Genomic DNA, 22222 nt, shown 5'->3' with positions numbered 1-22222 from the left:
GCGGGCCGGGATAATGTGCGCCCCCTTAAGTCGCTCCCACCCATTTAATCCGGTCCTGACTATAACATACTCAAAGGGCATCTCCCTATCTCTGGAACAACCAGAGTTACGAGCCTCCATAGTTGGGGGTAATCATGCTATTCCTATGGAGGGGGTATGTTAGTGAACACTTTCCTCAATAACTTGGCCCCTGTTTACTCGATGCCCAAGTTTTTAGTATGGTTGGATGGGGGGGCGGCTATATAGGACTATAACATAATCAAAGACCATCCTCGTATCTCTCTTAGAACCAGAGTTATGAGCCTCCAAAGTTGGGTGTAATGCTATTCCTATGGAGTGTATGTTTTTGAACATTTTTCTCAATTACTCGGCTCCTTTTTACTCGATCCCCAAGTTTTTAGTATGGTTGGATGGGGAACTCAATGCGCCCCCCAACAAGCCTTGTGCCCCATCGGCCTCCCCTTTAATCCGGCCCTGACTAAACTAACACTAAAAACACGATCTGAAACAGACGACAAGTTTTTTTTACTCTATTTTTGCCGCTTCCACATAACATTTTCCATGGTGTAATATTATCGGAGAGCGAAACTGCGAATTATGTTTCCTTAAAAGTGCCCTACATTGCAGCTAAGTTTGCTAAATAATAGCTCCATGGTGGCAGAAATGTAAAACTGCATTCATGTCTGTCACACTTCAAATTTTTGAGTGACATCTACTAAAAAAAAAAGTGAGCGCGCGCAAAATGTGAAAAAATTTCGAAAAATAGGAAAATATAGGAAAATTGTCTAAATTATAGGAACTAATAGGAAGGTATCGAAAAAATAGGAAAAATTATAAAATATAGGAATTGTGGTCACCCTGACCATGTTATACCCGTCTAATTTCACAACCAAAGAAACAGAAGTAAGTAGAAAATCAATCGTGAAAGTAGAGTTAGAAATCAAATTTGGCTTCCCCCACAATTTTATAATGTTGTCTTGGTTTAAAATTCACTCTTAGGAAAATTTCTAAATGTGAAGACAATTCCGTTACAAGAAAAAACCAATTTTCACCGGAGATTCCTAGGTGCTCTAGAACTCCAAGCCCTCCATTGACTACTTCGTCTAAAAATTTCTGGAGTAAAAGCACTGTGGAATATTTTAGGGAAACACCTAGTCCTCCTGATCAAGACCAAGATGATGACAAAACACGTTTACCCGTGAAGCAGCAAGAAAAATGTCCTGCTAAACAATGCAGGAAAGCTTGGACCGGGGATGAAGAAGATCGTTTGTTTATTGGTGTTGGGAAATATGGTGTTGGTTCGTGGTATAAAATTGCCCATGAATTCGGAAATAAAAGATCGAGCAATCAGCTGTATGGAAAATGGAGGAACTTTTCTAAAGGCAATAATATGTTAAAGGTTAAAATGAGGGTTTTAAGCAAACCACTTTCACACGCAATATTGAGTCCAATTTCAAACGCACAAAGTGCAATATTTAATTGGACAACAGGGTAAATAATTGCCGCTTAAATATAACGAGTTAATATTTAAACTATGTTTGCTTATTAATTGCTTTTAAAATTTAGTTTTCCAAATACTGGCAACACTTGTTTCATGAACAGCGTAATCCAGTGCATTTTAAGAATCCCAAAAGTGCAAGAAATTGTGAAAGATGATACTTTAAGGGGAATTCTTTACCGAAAGGAAGTGTTATCAGGAAACTTTTGGGTATACTTAAAGGAGACGGTAACTTGGCCAGCAATTTGAAAGAAATTGCCAATGTGTGTAGTGTAGGATCTGCCACAAAATTTAAAGGGACACTATTGGCAAAAATTAAGTATTTTTATTCTGATTCCTTATGTTAAAATATGCCGCCTTGAATGTTTCTAACAATATTCCACTTACAGAACTTTCAGACCGTTAGTATATTAAGAAATTGTTATATGAACAATCAAGTTTGTTTACTTATGATATTTTTTCTCTTCTTAAACAACAAACAGTTACTGATAACATATCAATAGATATTCTGACTGAGGAAGAAAGCTTAAATTTAGCTAGCTATTCAGGCCAGCTTAGATATCCAAGAAACTAGATTAGACTTAAATGAAGCTTTTTATTTGAGTGGAACTGCTGGTCAGTCTTAATAGGCCTCCTTTACATAAAATCCGTATGTTGCCAGCCTGGGAAAAAGCAGAGATGAAGGGCGTTCGTACCCTCCCGCGAAATCATTTATAGAAAAGCCTATTGGTTTTAAGTTTTCTTTTAATTTAGATCTAAACCATAAAGAAAATTCATCTATTTATTTCTTAGATGCCAGTAACATAGAAAATTCAGAAATTTCGCCGATTTTTGTGGAAGAAAATGAAGTAAGTTTGTGAAATTTCGAATATTTCAGAACAACGCCATCAATTTTTCATTAAACATTGAAAATTTCTGCCATTAGGTACCTGCAGGTCAATATCAGCTTACTGTCGTGTTATTAGTCACAAAGGGTCCGAAGTTAACCAGGGACATTATATATCTTATGTCTTTGATAAATCAACTGAAATTTGGCATAAATATAATGATGATCTTCATAATGTTATTACAAGAAAGTTAGTGAAATCAGAAACCCTAAGAGATGGTTATTTATTTTTTTTACTGTAAAAGATAATGGCACTCTCACCATTTTTCCTTAATATTGTGTTTTTCTAAGTTTTCTAAATTAAAAAGTTTTAGATTGATTACTGTGTTTCAAATTTATTGCAATTTTAACAAAATGTCGAATGTAAATGATATTTTTCCTTGTCTCACCACTTTGCCTGATGATGTCAAACGCACCAAGGATCCTCGCGCGAAGGGTTTCTTCGTCAGGGACTTCCGTTGCGTAAACTAAATCCTTCACGCGGCCCCAAAGGAAGTAGTCGAGTGGTGTAAGGTCTGGCGATCTGGCAGGCCAAGGCGTTGGTCCCGCTCGACCAATCCATCTTGGGCCAAACGTCTCGTCTAGATATGCCCGCACTTGACGGCCAAAGTGCGGCGGTGCCCCATCGTGCTGAAACCAGAGTTGCGCACGATCAGCCAATGGTAGTTCGTCCAACACATCTTGAACATCTGTTTGCAAAAACTCCAAATAACGTTCCGCGTTAAGACGAAACGGAAGGATAAATGGACCAATCAGGGTGTTGCCTAGCATTCCGGCCCAAATGTTTATACGCCATTCTTCTTGAAAACTTGCGTTGCGAATGAGATGCGGATTTTCGTGAGCCCAATAGTGCAAGTTGTGTAAGTTTAGAATGCCCTTCCTTGTGAACTGTGCCTCATCCGACCAGAGAATACGGCCACGGAAATGGTCGTCCGCATCATGTTGTTCCAAGAGCCATTGGAAGAACAATTGGCACCTTGGAAAATCGAGGGGTCGCAATTGCTGCACTCTTTGGTAATGGTATGGGTGTTGATCATCATGGTGAATGGTTCGCTAAACGATCGGCTGGGGAATGTTGAGCATTCTGCTAACACGTCTAGTGCTGAGAGTGGGGTCGTTAGACACCATATCCAAAACATTTTCCTCGACTGCCACTGCTCTTAATGCTGGACGTCCACTATCCACCCCTTGAATCAAAACGCTTCCAGTTGCCCGCAATCTTTCCTGTGTTCTTGATATTACGCGAGAATCTGGATGACGCCTATTTGGAAACAATTCCGCGTAACGACGCGATGCGGCTTCGTAGTTTCCTTCACAATAGCCTAAAGCTAGTATCATATCGGTGTATTCACCGGTTGTATAAACTGCCATCAAAAAGCGGTTTTCTAAAACTTGGTTTTTAAAAAAGCGGGTTGGTTTCGTTCACTGTCTGCGCTGTTTAAAATCTAATTTGAAATAGGCTTAAGAATTGTTGGGAAGATCGTAGTCACGAGACTTAAGCACGGTAAAAGGCTGCACGTGCCATTACAAAATGTTTAAATGTTGGCGCGCGACGGCGAATATCAGTTTGAAATTTCAAGAAAACCAAGGCTTAGCTCAAAAACACAATAAAAATAAAAGCAGCTTCAATACCCTTCCAAATTCCAACTGACTTTACAGTTAGTTGCAATCCGGCCAAGAAAGCAAACAAAAGCCAGCGATTCATCAAGTTTTGAGAATCGAATAAGAACATCTAGTCAGACTCTCATTCCATGAGGCAAAACACGCTACACCGCCAAAAACTGACATTTAGTAGATTTCTTAATTTGGCTTCTGACTTTACAATTTTTACGTTACATTGCAGTAGAGCCCATGTGTTCCGTAACTTCTTACTCCATTGACGACCAAATTGTTAAAATTAAGTTTTGATCCGCTTTAAACAAAAATACGTGTAATTTTGCTTGAAAAGCTTCACTTCTTTTTGCGATTCTCAGAAGAGAGTGGAAATAAAACATTAAACCTTTGTTGATTGTTTGTTAGGTTTTTCTCAATCCGGCAAGAATCTTCCCATTTGGTCTTTTTTTATTAAATTTTCAATGCATTTCCCCATTGGGTTAGGTTTTTCTCAATTCGGCATGAATCTTCCCATTTGAACCCATTTTCAAGCTTACATTGGTGGAGGACTTCTTTATGGAGTTCAGGGGGAAGTAAATCGCGCGCGCGATTACTAAACACGTGAGCCCCCTTAAAAAATGTATTCAACCCGCTGGGATTTTGATTAATTTAATTAATTTTAAGGGGTCATCCGTAAATGATTCTTATCATAACTTTTAAACGGTGGCCTGGATGACAAAATGTCATAGAACATTTTCGACTTAAAATCGCTCATAGAACCCGCAGTAGTTCGGTTATACCACCATTTTAGAATCACCCTGTATAGTCAACTGAATTAGGAATTATGTATTGCTTATTGTCGGGCGAATAAATGGAACAACGCCTCTATCGTCGTTGAAGGCTGAAGCTTTTTAATCACTTCAGATGAGTAGATGTTGATATCATATCAAGCAGAAGTGAGATGAGACTAGAAGTATCGAGGTAACCAAATTCTTCACTCGGCGAAAGTGAATATTCTTGATAACACACCAATGGTTGGCACTCTAGTAGCGGTTTCTGAATTTTCCCTCCAAAACGTGAGCAGGGTTGGCAACTACCTATCCAGTCCGGTTTAAACCACCTGGTTTAATCCGGATTAATCCACTTAAAAAGATCCACCTAAAATATCCGGCTTAATTATGAATGGGGAAAAATCAAATTTGTGCCATAAAAATAATTAAAATACAACCAGAAACAATTAAGGCAAAAATATATGAAGCGATAACTAAAGATTATTTATTATAAATGATAAAACTAATAGTTATGTTACCAGTTACTGTCCAGTTTCAGCTTAAAATATTTTACCAGTATCACTCGAACTTAAAGCATAGCGTGGTTCCAGTGGATCCAATACAGGTTGACTTTCCTTACGAACTCCAGTTTTGGCTTGGGAAAGCTAGAGGCATTTGTGGGCGGGATTTATACGTGCATGTATAAATCCCGCCCACTAGCCTTTGCCAAGCCAAAATCGGAGTTAAGAAGGAAAGTCCCTTTGTAAGGGATCCACTGGAGCCGCGCTAGTGTTAGGTTCGTGCACTTAGGAAAGAAATAGATTTCAGGAAAACATTTTAGCAGTTAAACGATTTTATATTGGAACCGAGGCTAGGGGTCGGGTCGGGGAGTGCCCCAAAACTTATATAAGAGCTAAACAGAAGTACTTTGCCTCCAAAAAAACCTAAAATGACTCATTATTTTAAAAAATCCGGATAAATCCAATAAAATCCGGTTTAATCCAATAAAAACCACTGGTCTGGATTTTATTCAAATTATCCGAATTTTTGCCAACCCTGAACGTGAGACGCTCGCGGTGGTAGACGGTCGAACTAGATTCAAGCACAGGCGTTCGTGTTCCGCGGGAAGGGGGTAGGAAATTTTTTGGAACTCGACCAGTTTTTTTCTCGGTAGTGTAGGCGCGATGGAACGGCATAAAATCCTCAAATTTGTTCACTAGGGCCAGGATCTACTACCAATGCTAGAGCCCTTCACTTCTAGTCTCATCTTACTTCTGTATCAAGTGATAGATAGACTGTCAGCCGTTTTGAACGAGGGGTAGGTCATTAACGAAATCCCGTACGCTACCCGAGAAATCCAACTTAAGAAATCCGAAATCAATAAAAAAAAATCAGCAATTCGGAAAATTTTGAAATCCCATAAAACATCCGAAATTTGTAACGAAATCACTAAATCAGTAAATAAATCACAAAATCAGTAGAGAAGTCGCAAAATCAACAAAGAAATCACAAAATCCGAAGCGAAATCACAAAATCAGTAAAAAAAATCGCGAAATCCATTACAAATAAAATAAATAAATGAAATAAATCACAAAATCCAACGAAATCCCGAGAAAAAACTCAAAATCCGAGGAAATAACGGGAAATACATCAAAATCCAACGAAATAAAGGGAAATATCTCAAAATCCAACGAAATCAAGGGAAATGTCGCAAAATCCTCTGAAATCACGGGAAAATCTCAATATCCGGCAAAATCCGTTGGATGTTATTGAATCTTGAAATCAAACAAAATCAAATGAAATCCAACTAAATCGAACAAAATCCGACGAAATCAAATGAAATCCAACTAAATCAAACTAAATCCGAAGAAATCAAATAGGATTTCGAAATCCCTTACACTTTTTCAAAAACCTCCGACCCCTCGGGTCCGACATTTACACGAAATCCCCTACGCTTCGCGCGAAATCTTTCACACAGAATCACGAAATCTTTGAAGAAATCACGAAATCAAAAAGGTAATTGCAAACTCTTTGGTGAAATCAAGAAGAAATCACGAAATATTTGGCGAAATCGAGAACCAAAGGAGAAATCACGAAATCTTTAGTGAAATCGCGAAATCAACGAAGAAATCACGAAATCTTTGCCGAAATCCCGAAATAAAAGAAGAAATCTTTGGCGAAATTGTGAAATCAAAGAATAAATCCTGAAATCTTTGTCGAAATCAATGAAGAAATCACGAAATCATTGGTAAAATCGCGAAATCAAAAAATAAATTTTTGGCAAAATCGTGACATATAAGAAGAAATCCCGAAATCTTTGGCGAAATTGTGACAAAAAGAAATCCCGAAATTTTTGGCGAAATCGCGAAATCAAGGAAGAAATCACGAAATCTTAGCGAAATGGTGAAATCACGACATCCTTCACGAAATCACGAAATGTCTGGCGAAATCACGAAATTCCGTACGTTTCTTGGGAATGTCGGACCCCTCGCTCAGCACTGAGCAGCCATGGATTAACTAACGCTAGGGATAGTTCGTTCCCCCCAAAAAGATAAAACACGCCTGTTCCAAACGCCCCCTAGCAGCAGCTACTATCCCTAACAGGAAGTTATAAGAAAATTGGACCAAATATCACGTGTTCTATGACGTCAAAATTGAAATCCTGCCTAAATTGGGCAAAAACGATTTATTTTGGCGAGAGATGGCGCTATATCTACATCCGTTTTGGTCCAATAAATTGGGGGAATGAAGAGGGGAATCAAGGAATAATTCGGAACATGTAGTTGGCGATAGCATTACATGGGAAACCCAGTTAGTGAACAATCCCTAGCGTTAATTAATCCATGGAGCAGCGTTACGTCAAATCCCGTTCAGTGGGACAAGGCTAACAGCGCTGACACAACGGACTCAGTGCTGAGCTCTGCTGAGCTCTGCTGAACGCGGCCTAGGTTAGGTTTCTCAAAATCTAGCATTTATCAGATTAACTATTAATTTGTTCTTCGCAACTTGTTTTTATAAAGAAAAATTACAATATCTAAGTGATAAGCTTCACTCTATTTTGGTTTTTAAAAACTTTGTTTATCACGGTTTTAATATCCATGAAATCATAGTTTCCATTTTATCAGCAAGAAGGGTTTATCTTTCTGCTCTTTGTTTTCATATCGGCAGTTCTCAGGCAACTTCACAATTAATCACACTTTTAAATTGTTTTGATTTCTGTCCTATCAAAAACAAGTTGGGAAACCAAATAGACCTCTCCGAGTCAAAACAATACTAAGAGGTTTTTCTTTATTAAATAAATATAATTGATATTAATTATTGCAATCGTCATTAATTTAGCTTATTTACAGTTAAATCGCTTTAAGAAACTTTATTCCTAAAATCATTTTAAACATTGACGTTTCAGTTCAGTCAAGGAGTTTGTCCCGGGTCCTTCCATTACTAGGGCAAAGGAACTGCTTGCCCTCACCAAAAGCAAAATCAGGCTGTTTACCAGGTTCCTCACTGGACACTGCTGGCTTAATAGACACCTGCATTCACTGGGCATTGTCGATGACCCACTTTTCAGGTTCTGCAGTGAGGCAGAGGAAACCTCCCAGTTCCTCCGCAACTGCGACTACCTCGCGGCTATGAGCTTTGAGCATTTCGACACGCACTTTATGGAACCACACCAGTTCTCTACTGTCTCGGCCAATCTAATTATCCGTTTCATCGAGGCGACTCCACGCAGTCTAACCAGCTTGGGGTGCAAAATAAACCTTTGGTATCGGTGCTCGACGCGTCACCCCTTTCAACATTAACATTACACGTAGTGCAGTTGTAGTTTTTATATATTTTTACATAGCATCAATAAATTGAATTCATATTTGCTTTAGTGTCGTCTCATTCATTTCTTTTGATAATTGTTCGTCACAACGCCACATTTGTTCTTAGAAGTTTATACTCATTTAAAGGGAATGAGAAGCTTCGTTTGAAAAAACGTCTGATTTACATAACAAAAGATCGAATCAATTTCTGTGAATTCAAAAATATCAAGCTTTTAATTCTCCGATTTCAAGTTATTTGGCCGCAATACGCATTTGAAAATGCTTCATTTGAAATTATTTGAAATCCACTTTTTATGAAAGGCTAAAACGTTTTCCGTAGGCTGACGTCACAGATATATTTTTCCCGTGAGATGGTGCCACTCTCCCGCGCTTTTTTTTCCTCAACGCAACGTCATAGTGATGTCATCAAACGGGCGAACAAGCTCGACAAGACAAAATTCTTGATATATCGAAACTGAGTTTTCGTGATTTTCCAATGGATTTTAAAAATAGAAACTTTGGTTCAATTATATTAAAAACTTAATATTTTGAAAGTAGAGACTTGAAAAGGTAACATAATACCACTTTTGTGGTAAAATATGACACGAAATTGTAAATTCGCATTCCCTTTAAATTATCCTTGATCTGAATTTTGGATTAAAGGAAAATCAAGTTCGGCCCCATAATTTCCAAAATTTGAAAAGCTCGACCCGGCCCAATAAAATTTTTAAAGGTGGAAAGCCCGGCCAGTGCAGAACAGAACTCTGACGCGTACAACTTTCGGGCGCGTCTGTGCATATTCAAAACAAAAATATTATATGAAACAACAAAAACTAATTTATTCACAATTTCACAACCAATAAATGCATTACTAAAACTTGTAATCCAACAAAATCAAACACCGGTATCACGTGACCCTCAAATAATGGGGGTAAAATACGCCAAATGCATAACTCCACCGTTAAAGGTACAATGAAAAGGATCAACAATTTTAAAGGGTTTAAATTGATATGGCAATGTATGAAAAGCAATTTCAAATAACAATTTTCAACAAAGGCTTAAAAGGATGAAGAAAGAAAACAAGTTATTGAATAGATTTAAACTATTACAGGGATAATGTAATGAAGTAGAAAAAAAGTTGTTGTGTTAAAATATGCGTAACTAGGGATAAAGAATGCGCGTGAGGAAATTTGTTTTCACGACGCTGTAGGAACGGCAACTCCCATCTCGAACGACAGCTTGTTCTTTATATACTCTGTTACAGCATCGCTTGTCAGCGAGCTCATAGCTAGGACTCTATGTTACGTAGCTTTGTGCGTGCTGACAAGAGACAAAAAGCTTCAGTATTTAAAATATCCGCGAGTTTTTTTAGCTCGAATGCACGGACCTCTAGGCCTTAGTTTCAAATACGTGTGAAATTGCCTACAGTATTTAAAATTAAGGCCTAGAGGTCCGTGCATTTGAGCTAAAAAACTTGAGGACATGTTAAATCCTGAGGTTTTCCGTCTCTTGTCAGCACGAACAAAGCTAGGTTACATAGAGTCCTAGCTTTGAGCGTGCTGACAACCGATGTTGTAACAGAGTATATACAGAACAAGCTTTCGCTCGAGATAGGGAGTTGCCTATCCTATAGCGTCGTGAAAACAAATTTCCTCACGCGCATTCTTTATCAATGATTTTGGTGAGTTAGAATTACATTTTCACATCTTTAATCAACTTGTTTCTCTACTTAATTATCCCTTTGAACTAGTAAATTGTTCTCTTAATTCACTATCCCTTTAAGAATATTTCAGCAAAGATCATTGAAGCAACTCTTAAAACTTGCGCATCACGCAACAATTTTAAAACTTGCCTTGAAAGAGGTAAAACGTTGAATCTTGAGCTACAGTTTTTAATATACATTTTAAGAGCTTCATTAACTATTTAGTAACCGATCTAAATTATTACCAAATTGCAATTGAACCATTTCATTATTCCTTTAAAAGGACGGACAAATTGGTCAATCATAATAATTTTCTCATGTTCAACATGAAACATTATATATAAACTTTCACTTGAAAATTCATCTAAAGTTCACGTATTATTATTATTTTTTCTTTTTTACAAATTTTAATGTGAAGTAATATTTTAAGTTTAACATATTACGAACATGGATGTTAATAAAATTAGTTCATGTCCTTGAGTCTAACGGTCATCATGGTGTTGTTTCCTTCTTCCCTGGTGAAACCAATACTCTTGTAGAAACCAATCATTTCGTCTTTGCAACTAAGGATCACTTTGTAACATCCTGTATATTCAGCCAGAAGTCGAATTGCGCTGACTATCCTACAATTAAATGCATCATGGGTAATTTTTGAAATTACCCATGAAGTATGAAAATGGCCAAAAGTCGCGAGTCATCAGAAATTCACCGTAGTTGACCGTTTTATTGGCGTAGCTATACTGGGACTGTTCACTCCCTTAAAATAGGTCTTGTGTTAATTCGCGGTTACGCGGTTACCGTCGTCTGCTATTGTGTATGCTACAACTTCCTCGATTTGTGTTTCTAGTCAGGACAGAGTATCTGGTAATGTTTTAAAAGGTATTTGAAGGGATAATATGGATTTAAGTAAGGTTATCGAAGCAATAGAAGAGCACATAAAACTAGATACGTTTAAAACAAATCTCGGTAATTTAGCTATAGCGCAAGCATCTTGCGTCGTGATGCGCGTGATCGAGTGGGCTATGGTTAAACCAAGGAGCATAAATGTCTGAACTACTTTCAGTCGCGAGTTTGCAAGTCCATCAGTCACTAGTAAACTACATAGTTATTGGCGAAACTTTGATGTCCGCGTTTTTTAACACAGGCTCTATGGCCATTGTCATACTTTCACTCTCATGCACATTTGCCCATATCTTATAGAAACAAAGAGCATTTATGGGCTTACAGTTTTCCTAGTTGTCTTCCTCTGTATTCATCACTAACAACCACGTCTTCCAATCTTCCAGCCTTTAAAAAAATTTACTCATACTTGAAAAGACCAGACAACAAATATTTTTAAAGTTCAGGTAACAGTGTAAAGGCTAGTTTTCACTGGGGAAAAACGCGGCGCAAAGCGGCGCAAATACTTTCAATTTGGCGGAAAGTTAGCGACGTTTCCGCGTCAGGTTTTCACTAAAGACGTTTCCCGGCGTTTTGTTTTTCGCGGATTTATTTAGCGCATGCGCATTTAGCGGTAAGAAGACTTCCGTCAAAGCAAAGGACAAAGTGCGCAAAAATAGATAGCGCGAGACTACGTTAAAGCGCCACCACAAGACCGTCAGTGATTGGCTACTATTTCGCGTTTTTTTAAATAACGGCGGAAAGATAGAACTTCAATTCCGTGCATTTCCACGTAAAATCGCTAGCTTTCCGAAATATTTTACGTAAAATATTTTTACGCAAACTCCGCGGAAGGCCTTTTCCGCCGCATTTTTGCCCAGTGAAAACTAGCCTTAAGTGAACCACAGCCAGCCGCCGAGACTTGCTAATTATAAGACCAGTTTGCATAGTGAAACATTAAGGGAATATATAGTCTCCGAATGATTTTAAAATTCAAATTAGGTTCAGATTTAAAAGAAAATTTGAAATTATCCCCTCCGACCAATCGCGTAACGCCCTGCCTTCCTCGTAACAAAATTTCTGTTGCACGCTTTACATCTCGCACCACGATTTTCACATCCCGCGCAATTTTATCAAATCCCGCGATAAATTTCATTTGGCATAGAGTGTGCCACGAGAATTTTGTTAACCGGAAGGCAGCGCGTTACGCGGTTGGTCAGAGGTCCTTATTTCCAATTATCCATAAAATCTGAACCTAATTTGAATTTCAAAATCATTCGAAGATATTTCCTGGATGTTTCACTACGCAGACTGGTCTTATAATTAGAAGAAGAATCGAAAAAAAAAATTCACTTCATTTTCCACTTCACCCTCCCTTTAAGAAATGTTTTGGGTAATTGATATTCCTCTCGATAGTAAAAAACAGGGTTAGGACCAAATTTTCACATTGAAAATCCCCGACTTTTCCAGGTTAAATTTAGGCAATATCTCTGACCATTTTTAGGTGTTTACTAGAGCCCACTTTATCACATACAGCTGGGCTCATATTTAGCATTGCTCGAAGCATGGTTTGATATGACTTTTTTAGATAAAAATTTTAAATCCCCGACTTATTCCCCTATTTTCCATATCCCTGACTTATCCAGGTTCCGTATGAACCCTGAAAAAGTGGTATTCGCCCAGCCTTAGTAATAAGAGATCATTTTATTTTTTAATATTTAATTCCTTTTATATTTAGAAAAAAGGCCCTTCTTTTAAGGTATAATATTATGTTACCTGCACTTTTCCTTTTATGTATTTAAACATACTGCGTAATAGATATGTTTAATGGCGTGTTTAAAATTCTACGATTTAAATAAGAGTTGGTTTTAGGCTTACTTTTGCACAATTGCGAATAAATTTCTGTTCAACAATGAGTGACGCTGTTCCTACGACTTTTCCCAACGAAGTGTCTTCAATCACAGTCACGTAATACGTATCACGACAGGAGAGCATTAAATGGAATGTATCTGCATCCAAATATATTAAAAATATCCGTTAAACTTTTAAATATAAAGGCAGGGTTTGTACAACTTTTGGAGATCCGATTTCCCTGACATTTACAGGTTTTTTCCCATATATTTCCCTAAATCAAAATATTTTTTACTTACAAATTATTACTTGCACGAATTTTACCAAAAAAAAAAATTATTACTCGCCCCGAAATTTTACAAAAAGAAAAAATTACTTAATTTGGTCTCTCCGACTCTCTTCTATTTTTGTGCTCACTGATAATAACTTTCGCTAATTGCCCCGAATTTTACTAAACGATAACTTTCGCTAATTGCCCCGAGTTTTACTAAACGATAACTTTCGCTAATTGCCCCGAATTTTACTAAACGATAACTTTCGCTAATTGCTCCGAATGTTACTAAACGATAACTTTCGCTAATTGCTCCGAATGTTACTAAACGATAACTTTCCCTAATTGCCCCGAATTTTACTAAACGATAACTTTCCCTAATTGCCCCGAATTTTACTAAACGATAACTTTCGCTAATTGCTCCGAATGTTACTAAACGATAACTTTCCCTAATTGCCCCGAATTTTACTAAACGATAACTTTCGCTAATTGCTCCGAATGTTACTAAACGATAACTTTCCCTAATTGCCCCGAATTTTACTAAACGATAACTTTCCCTAATTGCCCCGAATTTTACTAAACGATAACTTTCCCTAATTGCCCCGAATTTTACTAAACGATAACTTTCCCTAATTGCCCCGAATTTTACTAAACGATAACTTTCCCTAATTGCCCCGAATTTTACTAAACGATAACTTTCCCTAATTGCCCCGAATTTTACTAAACGATAACTTTCCCTAATTGCCCCGAATTTTACTAAACGATAACTTTCCCTAATTGCCCCGAATTTTACTAAACGATAACTTTCCCTAATTGCCCCGAATTTTACTAAACGATAACTTTCCCTAATTGCCCCGAATTTTACTAAACGATAACTTTCCCTAATTGCCCCGAATTTTACTAAACGATAACTTTCCCTAATTGCCCCGAATTTTACTAAACGATAACTTTCCCTAATTGCCCCGAATTTTACTAAACGATACCTTTCGCTAATTGCCCCGAATGTTACTAAACGATAACTTTCGCTAATTGCCCCGAATTTTACTAAACGATAACTTTCCCTAATTGCCCCGAATTTTACTAAACGATAACTTTCGCTAATTGCCCCGAATGTTACTAAACGATAACTTTCGCTAATTGCCCCGAATTTTACTAAACGATAACTTTCCCTAATTGCCCCGAATTTTACTAAACGATAACTTTCCCTAATTGCCCCGAATTTTACTAAACGATAACTTTCCCTAATTGCCCCGAATTTTACTAAACGATAACTTTCCCTAATTGCCCCGAATTTTACTAAACGATACCTTTCCCTAATTGCCCCGAATTTTACTAAACGATAACTTTCCATAATTGCCCCGAATTTTACTAAACGATAACTTTCCATAATTGCCCCGAATTTTACTAAACGATAACTTTCGCTAATTGCCCCGAATTTTACTAAACGATAACTTTCCCTAATTGCCCCGAATTTTACTAAACGATAACTTTCGCTAATTGCCCCGAATGTTACTAAACGATAACTTTCGCTAATTGCCCCGAATTTTACTAAACGATAACTTTCCCTAATTGCCCCGAATTTTACTAAACGATAACTTTCCCTAATTGCCCCGAATTTTACTAAACGATACCTTTCCCTAATTGCCCCGAATTTTACTAAACGATACCTTTCCCTAATTGCCCCGAATTTTACTAAACGATAACTTTCCATAATTGCCCCGAATTTTACTAAACGATAACTTTCGCTAATTGCCCCGAATTTTACTAAACGATAACTTTCCCTAATTGCCCCGAATTTTACTAAACGATAACTTTCCCTAATTGCCCCGAATTTTACTAAACGATAACTTTCGCTAATTGCCCCGAATTTTACTAAACGATAACTTTCGCTAATTGCTCCGAATTTTACTAAACGATAACTTTCCCTAATTGCCCCGAATTTTACTAAACGATAACTTTCCCTAATTGCCCCGAATTTTACTAAACGATACCTTTCCCTAATTGCCCCGAATGTTACTTAACGATAACTTTCGCTAATTGCCCCGAATTTTACTAAACGATAACTTTCCCTAATTGCCCCGAATTTTACTAAACGATAACTTTCCCTAATTGCCCCAAATTTTACTAAACGATACCTTTCGCTAATTGCCCCGAATTTTACTAAACGATAACTTTCCCTAATTGCCCCGAATTTTACTAAACGATAACTTTCCCTAATTGCCCCGAATTTTACTAAACGATAACTTTCCCTAATTGCCCCGAATTTTACTAAACGATAACTTTCCCTAATTGCCCCGAATTTTACTAAACGATAACTTTCCATAATTGCCCCGAATTTTACTAAACGATAACTTTCCATAATTGCCCCGAATTTTACTAAACGATAACTTTCCATAATTGCCCCGAATTTAACTAAACGATAACTTTCCATAATTGCCCCGAATTTTACTAAACGATAACTTTCCCTAATTGCCCCGAATTTTACTAAACGATAACTTTCCCTAATTGCTCCGAATTTTACTAAACGATAACTTTCCCCAATTGCCTTAAATTGTAATTGCCCTGATTTTTACTAAACAAAACCTTCTTAGGTTTAATTTCTTTCCAACAGTTCATTATCCCTTTTACAATGAAGGTGTAACTTACCTAGAAACTGCTTTTTTGAATAATCTCCAACTTTCGTTAATTGCGATAATAGTTCCAAATAACCTTTCATTGATTAATGAAGAAAAAAAATAACAAGGCATTAATTGAATTGAAAAGTTGAACGCCTTGAATTGCATTCGTCATCATAAGTAAATGGTTGTGTTACGTTTAATCTAAAGGGATAATGAAGTAAAAAATTCAAGTTATTTTTTACAAGGGACCTGACATTCCCAAGAAAACGTACGGGATTTCGTGATTTCGAGAAAGATTTCGTGATTTCTTCTTTGATTTCGCCAAAGATTTCGTGATTTCCTCGTTAACTTCGCGATTTTGTCGAACTCAAGAAATCAAAGAAGAATTCCCGAAATCTTTGTCGCACTCACGAAATCAAAGAAATCCCGAAATCTTTGTCGCACTCACGAAATCAAAGAAATCCCAAAATCTTTGTCGCACTCACGAAATCAAAGAAATCCCGAAATCTTTGTCGCACTCACGAAATCAAAGAAATCCCGAAATCTTTGTCGCACTCACGAAATCAAAGAAATCCCAAAATCTTTGTCGCACCCACGAAATCAAAGAAATCCAAAAATCTTTGTCGCACTCACGAAATCAAAGAAATCCAAAAATCTTTGTCGCACTCACGAAATCAAAGAAATCCCAAAATCTTTGTCGCACTCACGAAATCAAAGAAATCCCAAAATCTTTATCGCACTCACGAAATCAAAGAAGAAATCCCGAAATCTTTGTCGCACTCACGAAATCAAAGAAATCCAAAAATCTTTGTCGCACTCACGAAATCAAAGAAATCCCAAAATCTTTGTCGCACTCACGAAATCAAAGAAATCCCAAAATCTTTGTCGCACTCACGAAATCAAAGAAATCCCAAAATCTTTATCGCACTCACGAAATCAAAGAAGAAATCCCGAAATCTTTGTCGCACTCACGAAATAAAGATGAAACACCGAAATTTCTGGCGAAATCGCGACATCAAAGAAGAAATCTCGAAATCTCTGGCGAAATCGCGACATCAAAGAAGAAATCTCGAAATCTTTGTCAAACTCACGAAATCAAAGAAATCCCGAAATCTTTGTCGCACTCACGAAATCAAAGAAATCCCAAAATCTTTGTCGCACTCACGAAATCAAAGAAATCCCGAAATCTTTGTCGCACTCACGAAATCAAAGAAATCCCGAAATCTTTGTCGCACCCACGAAATCAAAGAAATCCCAAAATCTTTGTCGCACCCACGAAATCAAAGAAATCCCGAAATCTTTGTCGCACTCACGAAATCAAAGAAATCCCGAAATCTTTGTCGCACTCACGAAATCAAAGAAATCCCGAAATCTTTGTCGCACCCACGAAATCAAAGAAATCCCAAAATCTTTGTCGCACCCACGAAATCAAAGAAATCCCAAAATCTTTGTCGCACCCACGAAATCAAAGAAATCCCAAAATCTTTGTCGCACCCACGAAATCAAAGAAATCCAAAAATCTTTGTCGCACTCACGAAATCAAAGAAATCCCAAAATCTTTGTCGCACTCACGAAATCAAAGAAATCCCAAAATCTTTGTCGCACTCACGAAATCAAAGAAATCCCAAAATCTTTGTCGCACTCACGAAATCAAAGAAATCCCAAAATCTTTGTCGCACTCACGAAATCAAAGAAATCCCAAAATCTTTGTCGCACTCACGAAATCAAAGAAGAAATCCCGAAATCTTTGTCGCACTCACGAAATCAAAGAAGAAATCCCGAAATCTTTGTCGCACTCACGAAATAAAGATGAAATACCGAAATTTCTGGCGAAATCGCGACATCAAAGAAGAAATCTCGAAATCTCTGGCGAAATCGCGACATCAAAGAAGAAATCTCGAAATCTCTGGCGAAATCGCGACATCAAAGAAGAAATCTCGAAATCTCTGGCGAAATCGCGACATCAAAGAAGAAATCTCGAAATCTTTGTCAAACTCACGAAATCAAAGAAATCCCGAAATCTTTGTCGCACTCACGAAATCAAAGAAATCCCAAAATCTTTGTCGCACTCACGAAATCAAAGAAATCCCGAAATCTTTGTCGCACTCACGAAATCAAAGAAATCCCGAAATCTTTGTCGCACTCACAAAATCAAAGAAATCCCGAAATCTTTGTCGCACCCACGAAATCAAAGAAATCCCAAAATCTTTGTCGCACCCACGAAATCAAAGAAATCCCGAAATCTTTGTCGCACTCACGAAATCAAAGAAATCCCGAAATCTTTGTCGCACTCACGAAATCAAAGAAATCCCGAAATCTTTGTCGCACTCACGAAATCAAAGAAATCCCGAAATCTTTGTCGCACTCACGAAATCAAAGAAATCCCGAAATCTTTGTCGCACCCACGAAATCAAAGAAATCCCGAAATCTTTGTCGCACTCACGAAATCAAAGAAATCCCGAAATCTTTGTCGCACTCACGAAATCAAAGAAATCCCGAAATCTTTGTCGCACCCACGAAATCAAAGAAATCCCAAAATCTTTGTCGCACCCACGAAATCAAAGAAATCCCAAAATCTTTGTCGCACCCACGAAATCAAAGAAATCCCAAAATCTTTGTCGCACCCACGAAATCAAAGAAATCCAAAAATCTTTGTCGCACTCACGAAATCAAAGAAATCCCAAAATATTTGTCGCACTCACGAAATCAAAGAAATCCCAAAATCTTTGTCGCACTCACGAAATCAAAGAAATCCCAAAATATTTGTCGCACTCACGAAATCAAAGAAATCCCAAAATCTTTGTCGCACTCACGAAATCAAAGAAATCCCAAAATCTTTGTCGTACTCACGAAATCAAAGAAGAAATCCCGAAATCTTTGTCGCACTCACGAAATCAAAGAAGAAATCCCGAAATCTTTGTCGCACTCACGAAATCAAAGAAGAAATCCCGAAATCTTTGTCGCACTCACGAAATAAAGATGAAATACCGAAATTTCTGGCGAAATCGCGACATCAAAGAAGAAATCTTGAAATCTCTGGCGAAATCGCGACATCAAAGAAGAAATCTCGAAATCTTTGTCAAACTCACGAAATCAAAGAAATCCCGAAATCTTTGTCGCACTCACGAAATCAAAGAAATCCCGAAATCTTTGTCGCACCCACGAAATCAAAGAAATCCCAAAATCTTTGTCGCACCCACGAAATCAAAGAAATCCCAAAATCTTTGTCGCACCCACGAAATCAAAGAAATCCCAAAATCTTTGTCGCACCCACGAAATCAAAGAAATCCCAAAATCTTTGTCGCACCCACGAAATCAAAGAAATCCCAAAATCTTTGTCGCACCCACGAAATCAAAGAAATCCAAAAATCTTTGTCGCACTCACGAAATCAAAGAAATCCCAAAATATTTGTCGCACTCACGAAATCGAAGAAATCCCAAAATCTTTGTCGCACTCACGAAATCAAAGAAATCCCAAAATCTTTGTCGCACCCACGAAATCAAAGAAATCCCAAAATCTTTGTCGCACCCACGAAATCAAAGAAATCCCAAAATCTTTGTCGCACCCACGAAATCAAAGAAATCCAAAAATCTTTGTCGCACTCACGAAATCAAAGAAATCCCAAAATATTTGTCGCACTCACGAAATCAAAGAAATCCCAAAATCTTTGTCGCACTCACGAAATCAAAGAAATCCCAAAATATTTGTCGCACTCACGAAATCAAAGAAATCCCAAAATCTTTGTCGCACTCACGAAATCAAAGAAATCCCAAAATCTTTGTCGTACTCACGAAATCAAAGAAGAAATCCCGAAATCTTTGTCGCACTCACGAAATCAAAGAAGAAATCCCGAAATCTTTGTCGCACTCACGAAATCAAAGAAGAAATCCCGAAATCTTTGTCGCACTCACGAAATAAAGATGAAATACCGAAATTTCTGGCGAAATCGCGACATCAAAGAAGAAATCTTGAAATCTCTGGCGAAATCGCGACATCAAAGAAGAAATCTCGAAATCTTTGTCAAACTCACGAAATCAAAGAAATCCCGAAATCTTTGTCGAACTCATGAAATCAAAGAAGAAATCCCGAAATCTTTGTCGAACTCATGAAATCAAAGAAGAAATCTCGAAATCTTTGTCGAAATCACGAAATCAAAGAAGAAATATCGAAATCACAAAATCAAAGAAATCTCGAAATCTTTGTCGAAATCGCTTTTTTTTGGGAATGTCGGACCCCTCGGTTTTTCTACTTCATTATTTCTTTATAGGGGTGATGTTTTTTTTTTACCATTTACTTATGATATTGCATGTATTTGTTTGCTACCTCTATCGAAGTCTCCCGACCTTAGTGGTCGAATTAAAAGGTTTTCCCCAGGGTTTCTTACGGACACGCCTCCATTTAATTTTATTTCCTTAACGAGTTCTGGTATTTCTTCAAGAATTGACGGAGAGTACAAGGGTACATCATCAATGCCATTCTGATCAAAAAGTATGTTGTCCGTGTTTATTACAATAACACAACTAAAGGGAGATCCAGCTTATTTCCATTGCGTATGTCGGGCTTAACGTGTGATTTTTAACTGACAAGTGAAGTGTGTAAAGCGTTGCCTACGTTAATCAAGGCCTGGGCACGGTAGTTTCGAAGGGGGCGACTTTAAAGAAAACAGACTTCTTATTTTCTCCCTATTTTCCCGCGAGATTGCATTGATAGCTGGACCGAAACGCGCGCGAAAATGAGTATTTAAAATCCAAGCGCGAGAAAATGAACATTTCAAATTATTTAGGTCCAGCTAATAGCGCCTCAGGTGAGAGAATTTGGCAACTTAAATTGCCAAACGAAAAATAATAATATTCGCCGCGCACAGGCCTTGATTAACGTAGCCAACGGTGTAAAGCGTTGCCTACATTAATCAAGGCCTGTGCACGGTAGTTTCGAAGGGGGGGGGACTTTTAAGAAACGCGACTTCTTATTTTCTCCCTATTTTACCGCGAGATTTCATTGATAGCTGGACCGAAACGCGCGCGAAAATGAATATTTTACATTCCAAGCGCGAGAAAATGTACATTTCAAATTCCAAGCGCGAGAAAATGAATATTTCAAATTATTTAGGTCCAGCTAATAGCGCCTCAGGTGAGAGAATTTGGCAACTTAAATTGCCAAAAGAAAAAGAAAAATATTCGCCACGCACAGGCCTTGATTAACATAGGCAACGGTGTAAAGTTTTGCAAGATGATGCGTCGTCTGCTTCAGGGGCTAAAATATATTGTCAGTAAAAAAACCTCGCGTTAAGCCTTGGCAAGTGCATCGGGAATAAGGTGGTGGATTAGAAAATGGCCTGAAAACCATTGAATTGTCATTTTAGACTGATATTATGGTAATTATCACACCAAAATCATTAAAACTAAACTCGTTAATTAAATAACATCTCACAATTTCTATAGGTATTAGCTTAGGCCTTACTCTAACTCACGCATTTTTCCCTAGTAATCGTTTAGGATTAATTACATAAAAATTAGAGATAATAATAGAGAGCAAATTTTTACAAATTGAACCTAAGCAGACCCTGAATCAGGCAGTGCCTGTAAAGTGTTAACCCAAATGTAACCTAGTTCCCGCGCCTTAATCACGATAAATTCTCATATAATTAACCCTAAATAAACTAAATCTAGTACCAAAACAATAGTATTTATGTAGTAATACTACTAATTTGATTGCTATATATTACTATGCATTACAACTAGCTTCCCTGTACCCTTTCCCCGTCGCATTTATTACAATTTTAATGAACATTTACTCTGAAGAAATTTGTAAATAGCATTAATAAACCCAATAATTATTATTAAAGTAAATAGAAATATATAAAATTTGAAACTCATACCTGTGACATTTCTGAAATAAATGCTAAACTTCAGAGCTAGACTTCTTAATCTTGAGATAACCACAGCTGGTGCGCTAAAAATCTCTAATAGCGACGTACAATTATTGTCGAGAAACCATATCCACTGACAACCCAGTTATTTACAATGCCGCAAGCCACGTGGATCAAGCCTTCAAAACCAAAAAAAAACCTTGCCTATCAACATATCAAGGTGAATGGAAAACGAAAAGAGTTGACGCCCTCATTGACGTCACAAAACCGACAGCCATAAAAGCAAACACAAAGCAGTCAACCAAGGTTAGTAAAGCGTGAGTAAAGTATATTAAGTCGCTCGCTATAATAATAGCACACTCGATCACGCGCAACACGACGCAAGCTGCAAGGGCAACATGAAGGCAACGGCTAAAACCCACTCGATTACGCGCTCCTGAAGACCAACTACTCGCGCCTCCGCCAACTCTCTCAGCAA

At 37.6% G+C, this 22222-nt stretch overlaps 1 protein-coding gene and 1 long non-coding RNA gene across 2 annotated transcripts; one reads left to right on the top strand and one right to left on the bottom strand.

The window, feature by feature from the left end:
- The first annotated feature begins 7674 nt into the window (after positions 1-7674).
- Positions 7675-8617, top strand: LOC149594106 (uncharacterized). Its single transcript, XR_016379330.1, has 2 exons — positions 7675-8027; positions 8154-8617. It is a non-coding gene; the product is annotated as an uncharacterized LOC149594106 (long non-coding RNA).
- Positions 8618-9367: 750 nt separating this feature from the next.
- On the bottom strand, positions 9368-22021 carry LOC149594105 (putative glucosamine 6-phosphate N-acetyltransferase). Its single transcript, XM_089861259.1, has 6 exons — positions 21754-22021; positions 20199-20352; positions 15903-15965; positions 13013-13143; positions 11481-11542; positions 9368-10878 (listed from the first exon to the last, which is right to left on the bottom strand). Exons 1-6 carry the CDS (start codon positions 21760-21762, stop codon positions 10719-10721), a joined length of 579 nt encoding a protein of 192 aa, XP_089717385.1. The 5' UTR covers positions 21763-22021; the 3' UTR covers positions 9368-10718.
- Positions 22022-22222: the final 201 nt, after the last annotated feature.

This window comes from Phalangium opilio, unplaced genomic scaffold (assembly GCF_054372755.1).
Source record: "Phalangium opilio isolate 3A_F unplaced genomic scaffold, DU_Popi_V2 ptg000390l_1, whole genome shotgun sequence".
NCBI lineage: Eukaryota > Metazoa > Arthropoda > Arachnida > Opiliones > Phalangiidae > Phalangium > Phalangium opilio.
The sequence above is the reverse complement of the archived record's forward strand: the minus strand, read 5'-3'. Positions and strand labels throughout refer to the sequence as shown.